The sequence below is a fragment of the Lissotriton helveticus genome, chromosome 2_1 (assembly GCF_964261635.1).
Source record: "Lissotriton helveticus chromosome 2_1, aLisHel1.1, whole genome shotgun sequence".
NCBI classification, from domain to species: Eukaryota; Metazoa; Chordata; class Amphibia; order Caudata; family Salamandridae; genus Lissotriton; species Lissotriton helveticus.
Window position 1 is genome coordinate 1,593,350,013 of NC_136059.1, and position 15,060 is coordinate 1,593,365,072.

Consider the following 15,060-nt stretch of genomic DNA (forward strand, 5'->3'; position numbering starts at 1 on the left):
AAGATATTTCTCCTTATTATGCCTCACCTCGGAGGCATACATTTTTCGGGGATCGGAGGTTCTTGTAAATCTGGGAATGTATAAAAACCCCTGGGAGTTGCCTTACACCCGATTTTTTTAAGCCATTCAAAGCCATGCAAGGTGGCTTTGTGTGGCTTCATAAATCTAACTTAGAGGCTTGTGTCATGCATGTGTCACTTTGTGTGGCGCAAACGTGATGCAAGCCTCTCATAGATATGCCCCTTACACTCAACTATTAGGGCCCCAAGACATATTTTACTATTATAATGTATTAAGAACTGACCTACTCCGTTTTACTATTCACGATCCCATGAGAATCCCACAAGATCGTAAAAATTAGTTAAAAACATATACATGTATTTTCTTCACAGTAGTTCTCACTTAGACACCTCCTCTTTATATCTAAGGGGACAGCATACCTTTCTACTGCCTCCTCATATCTATTTTTCACTTCATTTCCACAACACCTCCAATTTTTCCAAGTAAATATTAATGGCGGCCATTTCATTTCTAAAATTCCAACAGCCAGTTATTCAGAGTGCTTGTTCTCATGGGACTCAAAGAAGCCTCTCACTCCCATGAGAGCGTGAAGGTTCAGGGGAAAAACAGGCCTCTCGACAATTCACATGGCACCCTTTTTTATTTTGGGCGTTTGTGTGGGATTCGCACAATTAGTTTTGACCCTTAATTTCTCAAACTTTACTGAATGGATTTACACCAAATTTCAGAAAGCACAATCTGTTAACAAAGATCTAGCTTCTTGCAGAATCTGGTGTAATTCTGTTCAGTACTATTCGCTATAACCTGGCTTAAAGAAGTATATGGAAAATGCATGGAGATTTTATGTTTTGGGACCACCCTTTCTTCTCTGCCCCTGCTTGATGGATCACCCCACCTTCTAGGAAGGATAAACGGAGCCAAAGTTATTAGCAAATCAAAAACCGCCTATGGGAAACCAGACCTAAGTATAACTATCTAGTAGCAAAAGCCTCTAGGTAACATATAGATATACATGGACTTTAACCCACCCTCTACATCCACTGGTCTACTGTTGTGCAATTTACATAGTCATTTTGTCTATTAATGCATACAACAGTGGGAATATGAATCTGCCATATCAACCACTGGCTAACTTCACTGTGAGATACAGCTTTCTGCTCTTTCACAAGCAGTACATTTTGCTCAAAGTAGTTCCATTTAGAACTAGGTTTCTATAGCAATGTGTTCTTTTCGATTGGCAAAGGCAATCCCTTATTTATTTATTTATTTATTTATTTAATTTGTATAGCGCGTTATAACCACCGGGGTCTCTAAGCGCTGATTGTCCAGGTTACATAGTGGGGCTTGGCATTTTGCTTGATCTTAACAAAGCACCTAGTGGCTGCTAGCACCTAGTGGCTGTTAAATGCTTGCTTAAACAAAACAGTTTTTAAGTTTTTTCTGAAGGCTAACAAATTGCGTTCCTTCCTAAGTTCTGGGGCCAATTTGTTCCACAGAGCTGGGAGTGTTTTAGAAAAAGCACGTCCCCCCACCGTGGCCAATTTAAACCGGGATTGGGATAGGAGAGTAGCATCTGATGAACGTAAAGTCCTGCACGGCGTATAGAGGGATAGTCGGGACTTCAGATATTTTGGTGCATTCCCGTACAACGCCTTGTGTACTATACACAGTCCTTTGAATACTACTCTCTGCCGAATTGGGAGCCAATGAAGCTCCTGCATCAGAGGGGACGAGTGGGTCATCCTGGGTTTCTTGTAAATCAGCCTGGCTGCATCGTTCATAACCCCCTGTAGCTTGTCCAGCAACCGCTGGGGTAGCCCTATATACAGAGAGTTTCCATAATCCAGCCTGGCCAAGATTATAGCTGAAACCACATGTTTCAGGGTGGAAAAAGAAAGCAGTGCCGATATTTTTCTCAATTGCCGCAGTAAGCCAATACAGGTACCCACTACAGTCGTGACTTGTTTTTCCATGGAGAGTTTTCCATCCATGTACAGACCCAGACTTTTAACTGCCGCCGCTGGTTTCGGTGGCACACCCAGCTCTACAGGCCAGAATTCCTCATTCCAGGGGTTGCCCGTGATGGAGATGGGCAACACTTCCGTCTTTTCCGGGTTAATTTTTAAGGAGTTTTTAGACATCCAATTAACCGTGGCTTTAAGTGTATCCTGTAGCCTAGTGGACGCTCCTGGACCTTCATCCAGCCGGATAATAATCTGGGTGTCGTCGGCGTAGTTATAAACTAGGCAATCCATCCTATTCAGGAGTGCAATCAATGGCTGCAGATAGATGTTGAAGAGTAGGGGTGACAAAGCAGAGCCCTGTGGGACCCCGCAAGTGATAGGCGCGGAGGTGGAAAGCAGGTCCCCCAGCTGTACTCTCTGTGTCCTACCCTGCAGGAATGATGCAAGCCATGCCAAAGCTGTGCCCCTGATACCAAAAGACCTCAACCGCGACAAAAGTTGTTCATGACACACGGTATCAAAGGCCGCGGAGAGATCTAATAGTACCAGGGCGCTAGGTGTTTTTATATCCGCCTGGCTCCTCAAATCATCCAGAATTGATAGCATAACTAGTTCCGTGCTGTGATTAGCACGGAACCCTGCCTGATTGACCTCCAGCAGGTTGTTGCTCTCTAGATGTTTTGAGAGCGATACCAACACATGCTGCTCAGTCACCTTAGCCAGAAAAGGCAACTGGGAGATAGGACGGAAGTTCTTTAGACACTTTGTGTCCGAACCAGGTTTTTTTAATAAAGGAATCAGGCGAGCCTCTTTAAATGCTAGAGGGACCTGTCCTGTGTGGAGAGAAGAGTTCAGAAGATGCAAGACTTCTTCCTCAATGCCCGGTAGTGCCAGCTTGAATACTTCAGGCGGGCATGGATCCACCAATGAACCGGATTTAACTCGGTCCATAATCATGGCTAATTCCTGTTTTACAATTAAGGGGAACTCGGCTAGCGGAGTGAGATCCGGCGGAACAATGTAATCAGGTAGGCTAGGACAGTCGAGGGGTACAGTTGCAGCGATTTCTCCCAGAATATCGGAGATCTTACTCACAAAGAAGTCCTGGAACCTCTGGCAATCCTGCTGGGTGAACTCAGTACTTTGCTCTTTGTTTATCCTGAGCTCTGACAAAACCCGAAAGATTTCCTTCTGTGGATTCCTAGCTGCAACTATTCTTTCCTCAAAGAAGACCGCCTTCCTGGTTTGGATGGCTAATTTGTAAGTCGTCAAAGAAGACATGTAGTCTTTCTTGGCAGTAGCGTCATACTCCTTCCGCCATGCACGTTCTTTCCTCCTCACCCCACGTTTCATGTCACGTAGGGAGTCATTATACCAAGGGGCCCCAGCTCCCCTATCCACCTTCTTCACCCTACGAAGGGGTGCCACCAACTCAATGGCTCTCCCCAATTTGTGGTGGAGATGTCCACAAAGGGCATCAACGTTGGCGTCCTGCTCCTTTATCGGCGGAGACTGTTTCAGGAAAGACATCATTTTCTCTCCATCAAGGTTTCTCCATTTCCGGGCCATTTTCCAACCTTCCCCCGACTTGGGCGAATGGCCGTTCAGAATAATTTTACATCTTATTAAAGAGTGATCAGACCAAACGCATGGCAGAATCTCTGTGGCGCCCTGGACTGGCATAGTGGTCCAGATTAAGTCAAGCGTATGTCCCTTCTCATGTGTCGGTCCATTCACCTGCTGAGTAAAGTCCAGGGAGGAAATTGCCTCCTCAATTTGTAGTGCTTGGCCTTCTTTAGGGTATTTCTCCCAATGATAATTGAAGTCTCCGACAACAATCATTCTATCGTATCTAGACCGCAAGTCCTGAAGCAGTCTGGTAAACAACACAGGGAAATCCGGCAGGGCCCCGGGCGGGCGGTATACCACCAAGAACACCACACACGCCGCCCCCTGTCTGAGTTTTATTCCCAAAATCTCTGCGCCCCCCAAGGTTTCTGATAAGAACCTTTCGGCGCGGAGACGTGCCTGATAAAGAAGAGCTACTCCCCCTCCTTTTTTGGCTCCCTCCCTATTGAAGTGGAGTGCCAGATAATTGTCTGGTAAGGCCGCCACTAAATCCGGCACTGAACAATCCTCCAGCCACGTTTCAGTGAGTGCAAGGGCATCCAGCTCCCCGTCTTCCAATAATGAGAAGACCTCCAACTTATGTCCCTGCAGAGAACGCGTATTCAGGAGACCGAAATTTAAAACCTGAGCATTGGCGTGGCGCAGCCGCGCTGTGGTGCTCTTAGGGGACATCAGCAAGCCCTCCTGAGCTAACAGGTGTATACAGCCCTGATCAGGTTGAAACTTACCCCAGTTAAGCTCCAATAATTCACCTCTGGAGTAAGACATAATTGGACCAGGGGTTCTGGCCCCGGGTCCCGGATGGTCACTGATGGGCAAAGATGGGCTCGCCTCTGGCGAGCCTATGGCGCGCCCGCTGCGCGTTACCGCTGCGCGTCATCGGGGGACGTTTAAGTAGCACCCAATCGTGCTATGGCTTAGCAAGAGCAAGAGCTATACCGCCAACAAAGATGGCGTCCCTTTCCGGCACTTCCCCTCCCAAGATGGCGCCTAACCCCCAGTCCAACTAACGAGCCGCCAAACAGCGGTGCAACTTCCACAAATTAAATGCGAGTGTGTCCTAACAAGCCCCACTAGTCATAGGCACATTCAAAAAGCTTACCCTTTAAAATACGCAAATAAAAGCGCACAAGACCGCGCTTCAAGCGCCGAACATTTAGCACAGTTTAAAATAGGTTTCCGATTCAATAAGTGTCCACGGGGTCAATTGCAGTAGTTGGGAATTAATTTATACAGCAAGCGCAGCAGCAGCAGAGTATCGAGTGATGCCTCGCCTACACTAGCACTTACCTGAAACAGAACGAGCGCCTGCTCTAATCCACTTAAGTAGCACCCAATCCCTTAACAATAAAGTTTTGCAAAACCTATAACAAAACAAAACAAGTTGTAACAAAGTGTAAAGGCTGTCAACATCGCCAAACCTATTGGCTTTGCAATTCCTTGTGTTTTCATTGTGAGTCATCAACTTTGGTAACGCATCATATGGCACTCAAATATTACTCCACGCATACTTTTCAGATAGAAGAAAGTCTTCACCTGTAGTAGAAGGTAATGAACTTAAAATCTACACCTCGCCTATGCATGCATGGACTTACTTTTCCTACTTTTTGACTAAAGACAATACCAGTATAACTTTTGGGCTTGTATGAATTAGGCCTGTAGGGTATATAAACACCTGTAATCCATTAGGCTCAAATTAAAGAAAAAATAACTTGAAAAGAACATATGTTTCAGAATATGGTCAAAAAGGTGACTTTTAGATTCGTGGTTTGCTTTCTGCATCAGGTGACACAATCGTGTATTGTCGGCACACGGTAATTTACAGAGTTATAGATATAGAAGGCAAAAGTTTCTAAAAATATTCAAAACTTTTGAATTTAAGTGATTTAGTCCATATATGGGAACAAAGCAAAATCTTCGTAAGCTCAAAACATACTTACACGTCATCGACGTAGCAGGGGTAGGGCATTTGTTGTATGAATACTCCCAGCAGATCAGACTTGTTTGAATGTAATCGAATGATGCCATGGTCTACCATGTCTTGAATGTAAGCAAAACCACCCCACGCATACCGCAAGTCTTTGTTAGCATCAGCTGCAGCACCAGGAGCCCATAATCTGAAGTGAAGTGAAGTGCAGAAACACAATATTCGTAAAGGATGGAATTATATCTCTTGGCAATTTGAAATTATTTTTACACATAAAACATAGGTTTATTTTGTAGCGAAAATCCCTACAGTTTTATTTAGCTGGAAATATTCACTTTAGTCAGAATATTATTTTCTCTTAAGGATTCTTTTAATTTTTTTTTATTTTTTTATTTGTATCAAGTGGACACACGAAAGAAAAAAGCCATGATTTATAAAATCAATCTACAATTTTTTTTTCCATAACAGCAATAAATAAACATTAAACATTCCATAAATCATAAGCAATAGAGAGGTCATACACAAAATAGAATAAAAAAATCAAGAAATGAAATATACTATTATTGAGACATAAATAAACCCCAGATTCTGTCAACTTTTCGTTTAGCCTGTAGACCCCTTGAAGCAGCAAGGGCAGTCTCTATATTATATGTTTCCTTAACTAGGCTCCACCATTCCATAACTATTGGTGGTTTTTTTCTCTTAAGGATTCTTAATTAAAAAAATATATGCATATGAAAAATTTACATGAACACAATTTACTACATAGTCAAACAATTTCCTTGTTTAAATCTACATTAGGTGCTGATTTAACCTTAAAATAGTAATTCTCCCATTCTGTATTATTATTATTATTTTTTTATACCTGTCTTTATTTCTCAACACTTTCCCGCTCACTATTAGAAACGAAAGTGGCTAAACTAAGCTCAGTAGTGCAGAGGCTTTCAGGTTGTGGCGTTGTCAAAAGAAAGAGCTGCTACCCCGGGATTCTTGAGTTATATAACATAACATCACGTAACACATCATAACAAGGTAGGGTTGACTCAGAGGTACGGATGTTTAAACATGTTTAGTTGATTGATCCTTCCATAAAACATTTCTGATGTCCGAACTAAGGGCCCGATTAGGATGGCAGGCAGACTTTCGCCTGCCAGCCACCCTGTCGCAGATGGGAGCACTAGACAGGCTGTTGGCGGTTCCGCAGTAGGAATTAGGATGCGAACACCACCACGGCGGTCACAATGCCTATATTTTGCATTGAGGTGGGTGCTGCTGGCTGCAGCACCCGCCGCAATGCAAAAAAGGGACACCGTACATAACCTTGTACTATGTGGCAGGCACCATGTGGTGCCTGCCACATGGTGCAGGGATCTGTAGGGGGGCACCATTGGTGCCCCCCAGTGCCCACAGCTTAGGGACAGGCTGGAAGGGTGGCTGCTATGGGTTTACCGCCATGAACAGGTGGGTAAAAAAGGACATTGTAATACTTACAGTGGTGCCTGGTAGGCACCGCCACCATTGTAGGGAATGCAAGGCCCTTCACCGCACCGGTGGGCTCAAGGAGCGTGCTGGATGCATGGCAGTTGGGCTTTATCCTTCCACCCACCATTATAATTTGACAGGTGGAAACATGCACGTGATGGTGGTGAGACCACCACTGACAAGCTGTCAGTGCCGGACTCACTGTCATCGTAATCGGCTCCTAAATGAAACAATGCTATTTATTAATAGCCCCGTATTTATATCCAGTTAAGATTTTGATCATGGAAATTATTTGAAGTTTTAATTTTAAAATCAAGGGTCAGTGAGGAGAAGTCTTAAATATAGACATGTGGGTTTACACTCACATTCTGAATACATTATTGGTTTATAAAGAATTTATAAAGAATTTCATAACTACTTCTGAAAAGATAATACAGTCACTTTTTTCATGACTACTTCAAATGCAAAACCACTCAGACATACGAAAATTTAAACAAGCATATTTCCGGAAGGGTCATTTTTAGTCTACAGTGCATTACTAGTTTCTATTTTTTTAGAACCATGGAGGAACCACTTCCCCCCTACAATTTTTTGTGAGGATCCTGAGGGCACTGTAAAAGGATTTTCTCCTGTGTTTGCCAAGAGTAGCAGGCTGGTGTCTGAATATATTTTGCGTTCACATTCTCAAAATCTCATGCTCTGTAACAGCCAAAAAGTGTGTTGAATGGACTAAATAGCTATTGCAGAATGGAATAAATGTTATAGGTCGCAAAGTATGTCTTGCAACTTATACAAACTTGCAAAGGGAATCCGATATGTAATGGCAGTCCCTCCCTATCCCGTTGTGAGCAGTTTGCAATTCATCAATGGTTTGCACCCTTGATGAGTTACAGTGAGGAAGTTGATTATTAGTTGAGGTGGTCGGTAGTACACCACAAGTAAAAATGTAATTATCCTGGGTATTTCCAGTAAGGATTCAGTAATTTAAACAAGAGCTCAACCACTGGTAGATGTGGCACAGCTTTAACTTAATGAAATGTGTAAAACAGTAAAAAAGTAAAAAACACAATACTACAACACCGTATAAATCACACAACAATTTATAAAAAGACCCAATATTTAATGAACAAAATGACACAAACACAACCAAAATCTAGTAAGGGGAATAAGAGATATAAAAGTTTAAAGTTTTGAATAAATATAGTGCCAAAAAGCGTTAAGCACCAACTGTGGTTATCTGATTTCACTCGCCGGAACCTAGGAGTGATTTAAGGCTGACTGCAATGAATTGTGGGTCAGATCCTGAAACTAGACGCGTCCCGGTCTCAAGTTTTACTTTTGGACTCACTATCTGAAATAGAAGTAAAAAATATTCAGTGGAGCAAGGCAACAGGCTGTGTCTAAGAAAAGCTCCATGAGGCAAGATAGCTTTTGGGTGTAATCCTAATGAAGCCATTAACTTTTGGTGGGAAACCTCCAAGTGAGTGAAAATCTAAATTAGCACACAAGGAAGGTCCCTCACTGGCCTGATATTTCTGGAGCCTTCAAGAGTTGAAGATTTCTACATTCAGACCTGCTCACTTTTTTGAAACTCGGAATACTCCAGCGGGGCAAGCTGCGAGATGCAGTCATACAGGGCTCCCCAAGGCCAGGTACCCTCTCCACAGCATCATACTGAGAAAGATGTGCTGCTGTGGAAAAGTTCAGAGCAGGAGCAACCTGAGCCTTTGGCCTAATGGCAAACCATTCTCCTCAGATTGACTGGGCAGATATGTCCTGGTTCTGCAGAGGTCTTTGAAGCAAAAATGTTTTTAAGTCCCCGGATTTTTTGGATGTTTGGAGGAGTTCTCTTTTACACAGACAAGGGTCCAATGACCTCGGGTACAGCACTTAGTTGTTAAAAATCACTCCAGCAGAAGCCACCAGTAGGGTCATTAGAAGATCCAGTTGGATATGGTCAGCTGGCCTCTTCAAGATAAAGGGTTTCTAGAAGCTTGTTGTATCGCTTTAGCTTAACAGTTAGTCACTCAACTGACCCTTAGAGTTCACCTCTTTGTCCTGGGTACAAGTGGGAGCTGGTCAGACCTGTCAGGTCTCCTCACAGGTCTCAACAGTAGATTTCATCCTTCTTCTTTCTTCCAAATGTCCAGTAGTGTCCTGAATAGGATGCCATGAGGTACAACATTTTTGTCAGGAATTAGCCTGTGCATTTTGGTGACTCCTGTCTCCTTCCTAACCAATAGGAAAATGTTACCAGAGGTAACCCTTGACCACTTTTATACCACTTCCTGTGCATCACTCTGCAAACAATCCCATAGTGCCTCTCTCTACCTAAAGATTAAGATAGCAGACACTTTCTTCTGCTGTGCAGAGCTCCTATGCCCACCACAGAGGTGTGACTAAGGCGATGAGGAAGCCCTCCCCTGTGGTCCCTTCAGACTACTTCACGCTTTCACTGGAATTTGTGCCTGCCTGAATATGTGGACAAAAGAGAAAGAGGGCTCTGCCCATGTGTGAGCTATTGTTTGCCTGTGACAGAATAGGCCTCTTTGACATTAATCAAATTCCTGGTAACAGCGCAGATGCCATTATGCCAGAGGAATAGAACATCTTCCCACACTCAAGGCCTTGAATCAGCTCTGGGGCAAAGTTCACACCTCATTAATGGGGGTATTCAGCTCCTGGGAGACAGTTACAGCTAATGTAAATGGGCTTCTAGAGGCCTTAGGAAGGGCAAAGTTAACTTTTTAAAAAGTATACTTTTCAACATATATATGACAAATCAGATTTTCCCCTTGAATGGGGTTTGTAGTAAACATTTTAAGAGGTCCAAGAATGAAATTTGTAGCTGCTACCAAGCAGATGTGAACATTATTCAGTTTAATAATGTAAAGCTTTTCTTTGGAACAGCTAACCCTGCTATTGTGAAGATAGCTTTTGGGGCCTTTTCACAGTAAGGACATTTTCAACATTAAACTATTACATGTCCTACTTTTAACTACCATGCACGCTATACATGGGCATTAAGGCCTCCTTTGTGACTTTTCATTATTTAAAGGAGAAAATTAGATAGTCAAAATGGGTTATTTAAGGTGATCGAATTTGTTGGTTTAAAACAGCACAGACCTGCTACAGTGATAGGCATGCAGTCGCGTTGGCAATGTCACTGTGGTGGGTAGCACAATGAGTGCTGCAATCCACTAGTGACATTTAACTTAGAGGCCTTGGATACACTTTGTATCATATACTAGGGACTTATAGGTAAGTTAAATATGCCACTTAGGTGTATAGCCAATGTTGACATGTTTTAGGGATCTGAGCAGGTGCACTGGACAGGTTAGAAGAGTCCCAGTGCACTGAGTCAAATACTCAGCAGCATCAGTCCAAACAAATGTGAGTGATCATGCAAAAATAAGGATTTTTCTACAGTTACTGAGACCTGAAAGAATGTATACACAGATTTGCAAAATGGAAGCTGCCTACGAGGGAAATCTACCACGCGGTTGCGAGCCCCAGTATCAGTGACACGATAATGTGCATGTTCCCCTCAATACCATTGCCCAAAACACCAACTTTTATTTTTGAAAATAGCTCCTGATCTTTTAAGGGCAAGGAGTTTGTTAAAAATATGTTTAAAACAAAATGTCAGCATTCACAGAATGTAAATGAAAGGCTTGTGTTCTGCAGACTCTTTCAAGCATATATCCCTGCATTTGTAGCTGTTCAAAGAGCATTGCAAAAAGGACTTTTACCTCACATGTCTTAATGAGCCAGGATTTCTTTCGACCCCTTATGAATGACCAATTTATGCTCCAATTGGTTTCAACAGGATGCCCTATGCACACAACAAATTAGTAGAGAAGGTGTGTCAATGTGGACAAATGTGATACTATTCCTGTGCGACGGAACACGTGTCGGCTGGCTTGCTTGAAGTGATTAAAAGAGACTGAACTGTTGACCCATCAAACAAGAAATATTTGTGTTGTTTCTGCTAAAGCTTTGTATTGTAACTCACATGTGTCCACATGGACACACCTTCTATACTAAATTGTTGTGTGCATAGGGCATCCTGTTGAAGCTTCGTAGTGCATTGGTTTTCCATCACACAATTGGGGGTTATAGGGATTATCCCCTCGCCCAGTTGCACCACACCTTTTTTGTCTAAACCACCTCAAAGTTGCATCCACTATTAGCAGAGCACCCGCTATTACCCTGATTGGAAAAACCCTTTTTGCAAGTACATATGCTCCAATTGGTGTCCAGCGAACACCTACAGGACTGAGACCTGACCTTACTCTGGCTGGCCCTAAATTTGTAGCCATGAGAAATATGTGCGAAACAACGTTATTTTTGGGTGCTCACAATTGTTTGCAAGCAGACCTGCATTGAAACTCCCTAAAAACCTGGGGCCCGATTCGCAAAAGTAATCTGAGACAAAATCCTAACTTTACGACTTTGGGTATTCACAAAGGGCATTTAGGAGTAGTAAAGCTAAGATTTTGTCTCAGTTAAACTTAAGTTTTGGTCTTAAGTTTGACTTAAACAAAACTTAAGTTTAAGTGAGGCAAATTTCTAACTGTACTACTCCTAAATGCCCTTTGTGAATACCGAAAGTCGTAAAGGTAGTATTTTGTCTCAGTTAAAGTTAAGTTTTGGTCTTATGTTCAACTTAAGACCAAAACTTAAGTTTAACTGGGAGAAAATCCTAACTTTACTACTCCAAAATGCCCTTTATGAATACCGAAATTTCTAAAGTTAGGATTTTGTCTCAGATTACTTTTGTGAATCTGGCTATTGGTGTTAGACCTGACAGCCTTAGAAACGTTTTACCTGCTTGCCTCCCGTTTTGCTGATCTCTTTTTTGTTGGCCTTAGGGCTTTGTGCACTTTACCCCTACTGATAAGTGCTAACGTGCTTATGTTCTCTCCCCTCAACATGGTTTGATTGGATTCTCCACAATAGGTATATTTAATGTACCTAGAAGTCACAAGTAAAGTGCACTGCAAGTGCCCAGGGTCTGTGAATGAAATACTTCTAGTGGGCCTCCAGAACTGATTGTGCCACCCACTTAAGTAGCCCTTTAAACATGTCTCAGGCCTGCCACAGCAGGGCTTGTGTGCGGTTTACACTGCCATGTCAACTTGGCATTTGAAACCTCTTGCCAAGCCATAAACTAACCTTTTTTACATATAAGTCACCCCTAAGGTAGGCCCTAGGCAGCCCCTAGGACAAAGTAGTGTGTAATTAAAAGGCAGGACATGTACCTTTAAGCTTTACATGTCCTGGTAGTAAAACACTGCCAAATTCGTTTTTCACTACTGTGAGGCCTACCCCTCCCATAGGTTAACATTGGAGATTCCTTTTTACATCGAATAAGATCCAATTTCCAATTGGAAGGAGGTGGAGATGCATTTTTATTATCTATAGAATTGTAATGATAAATACTCTGTAATGGTAAAGTCGAACGTATCATTACAATTTTAATTAGTGCACTTTTAGAAAGATGGTATTTTTCAGTTAATGTCATGTGTGCCTGCAGCCTGTCTCCAATACATGTCTGTGGTGGGTGAAAACTGAATGTTGTGCATTCCCTCTAGACAACCACACACAATGGGAGCTTAGTGTGACTTGATGGGGCATCCACATCCTGAAAGGCCATCCTGGCAAGGACGGGAGGGAGGTGCTGGGCACAGCCCCAACACTTACACCTGAACACGCTGTGTCCTGTCCCTACACAAAGGACTGCTCAACCCCCTTTAGTGAGTCTCATTCGGGAAAGGAAGGGAGAAGCTGTGTACACTTCAAAGGCAATACTGGGTGTAAGAACCAGCCTTCTGACCTACCGCTTTAGTACACTTCTGGAACTGTGGATACTCTACCAGGAAGAAGGACTGCTGTGCTGCTGAGGGTCTGCCACTCTGCAGGACTGTTGTTATAGAAGAACTGCATTCTTGTGGTGCTGACCTGCTGCTTTCCTTGGCTGGGTGAGAAGGACTGGACCCATATAACTTGATCCCAGAACTTGAGTGACTCCAAGAGCCTGCTGGCTTGCCGGCTTGCCTCCTGATCTGAAGTCAGGGACATAAAAGACTTCCAGCTTACTTGCCTCTACACTGGAACACTGACATCTGTGAATCTGCCCTGCCCTGCCAAATAGTGCCAATCCAGTCCTGGGCCAATGGAAAGTGGGTTAAAAGCCTGCTCCAGCAGAATTCACTCATCGCCATTGACGCTGCAGCTCAGAACTGGTGCATTACTCCAACTGAGGACACATCACTGCAGTTGCAAGGATCGACTTTGAGGTATCACAGACTATGTGGCACAGCAACAACATTCCCAATTCATTTTTGACTTTTCACAGCTCGGAACTGACACATCGCCTTCACTCTACGGATCTTCGATGATATATCACCTGCTCTGCACTTTACATCTAATCTTCAACAACGACGCGTCACCACCTCTGCACATCATCTTGTCTTAGATGACAACACGACGAAGGTTTTTTTCACCGGGACAAGTCTGGTCCCTGTATCCGAACTGTGCTCCATTGTGGTTGGCTAGAACTTTTCGATTTGACCGGGTCTAGTGCGACCAGATAGCCGTGGTTGGTTCTTTATGCTTCCAAGCACTATATTTCAGTTTATTCTTTAAACATTCATAACTACAGTTCTAGTTATTGGATTTTTGTCGTTTTGGTATTGTCTAGTTTATTAAGATAAGGTCTAATTTTCTATCCAGGTGTGGTATTTTTTTATGTGGCATTTTCACTGCTTTACAGTTTAAAATGTTGCTAAGATACTTAACACATTGCCTCTTAAGTTGCACCTGACTGCACTGTGCCAAGCTAATAGGGGTGAGTACAGGTTACATTTAGGGTGCATTTAAGACTCACTCTGACTAAGATTGTGGTTCCTGCTTGGACAGGGACAATAGAAGCAAAATGTCCGGGAAGGAATCATTACAAATATACTTTCAATGTTGTCTGTGTCACATGCGTGAACACTTAATTATAATGACCATAGGGCTTCACAAGCAACACTCAAAATTGTATCAAAAATAGATTATTTTTAATTTTCAATGCATAGGTCGCTTATTTTTGACAATAAAAGTCTGGCAACAGAAATACTACCAAAACAAATATAACAGGTGATATGGTAGTAAAGGAACACCTTTCGCCTATGATGTGGGTAAACAATCGAGCCACATATAAGTAATTAAAACACAATGAAATTCACAAATTATATTTTAAGTGAATTTTACAGTATGTTGCAAAAAAGGCGTTATGCGTCGACGTTTCGGTCTTCGTTGGTCACAACGATCCGAAGGACCATCTTCAGGACAGAAGAGTTGCACAGAGATATCTAATATAAACATAATAACATAGGCATAAATGAAACCCTAGGGTACAAGGAGATAGATAATCAGATAAACACAAAAAGACAATAAAGTGATGAGAGCATGATCAGCTGCATGCAAAACACCAACTCTAAACCAAAGTGAAATTTTGAAGTTTAGAAAACCATCACCAGATGAAACTATGAATACAGTTTTCAACATTTTTCAACAACATGCCAGAACCACGTGATGTTTATCCAAGAACTGCCAGAAGAGTCAAAATACCAAAAACGGCATAACTCACGTGTGCAAATACTAGGACCAACGAATAATCTAATAGAAAGAAATATGTCAGGCCGTGGCGTCAGAGATAGTCAATAGTGAGTAGTAATAAGTATATTATGTGCTAGTTAGAGTGTTACTCACGATAGTTGCACGCCAGACTGGTCGCTCTAAATCATAACAAGAAGTCAAGTTAGCTCAAGAGTGCCGTATGCTACAACGCGCCCGTTGCAAACACACCCAAACGTGAGATAAAAATCTATAGAAGACTTACATATCAGAGGGCCACCATATGACCTGTGAAGAATTACAGATCTCGGTTAATGTCCAAACAAATCTACAGAGTGTCTAATAGAGGTAACATTCTCACGGCAAGTACTCACTTTAGCAGCAAACGACAACCGACTTAGCTCAGTCCGT

General features: G+C 42.6%; 1 protein-coding gene across 3 annotated transcripts in view; it reads right to left on the reverse strand.

Moving 5' to 3' along the window:
- Positions 1-15,060, reverse strand: part of LOC144818798 (phospholipid-transporting ATPase ABCA1-like) — a 3,252,877-nt gene that overhangs the window by 2,179,153 nt on the left and 1,058,664 nt on the right. For all 3 annotated transcript variants that reach the window (XM_078676562.1, XM_078676560.1, XM_078676561.1), the window contains exon 14: positions 5,555-5,731. In XM_078676562.1, coding sequence (XP_078532688.1) covers positions 5,555-5,731 — 177 coding nt within the window. The remainder of the gene's footprint in view (positions 1-5,554; positions 5,732-15,060) is intronic.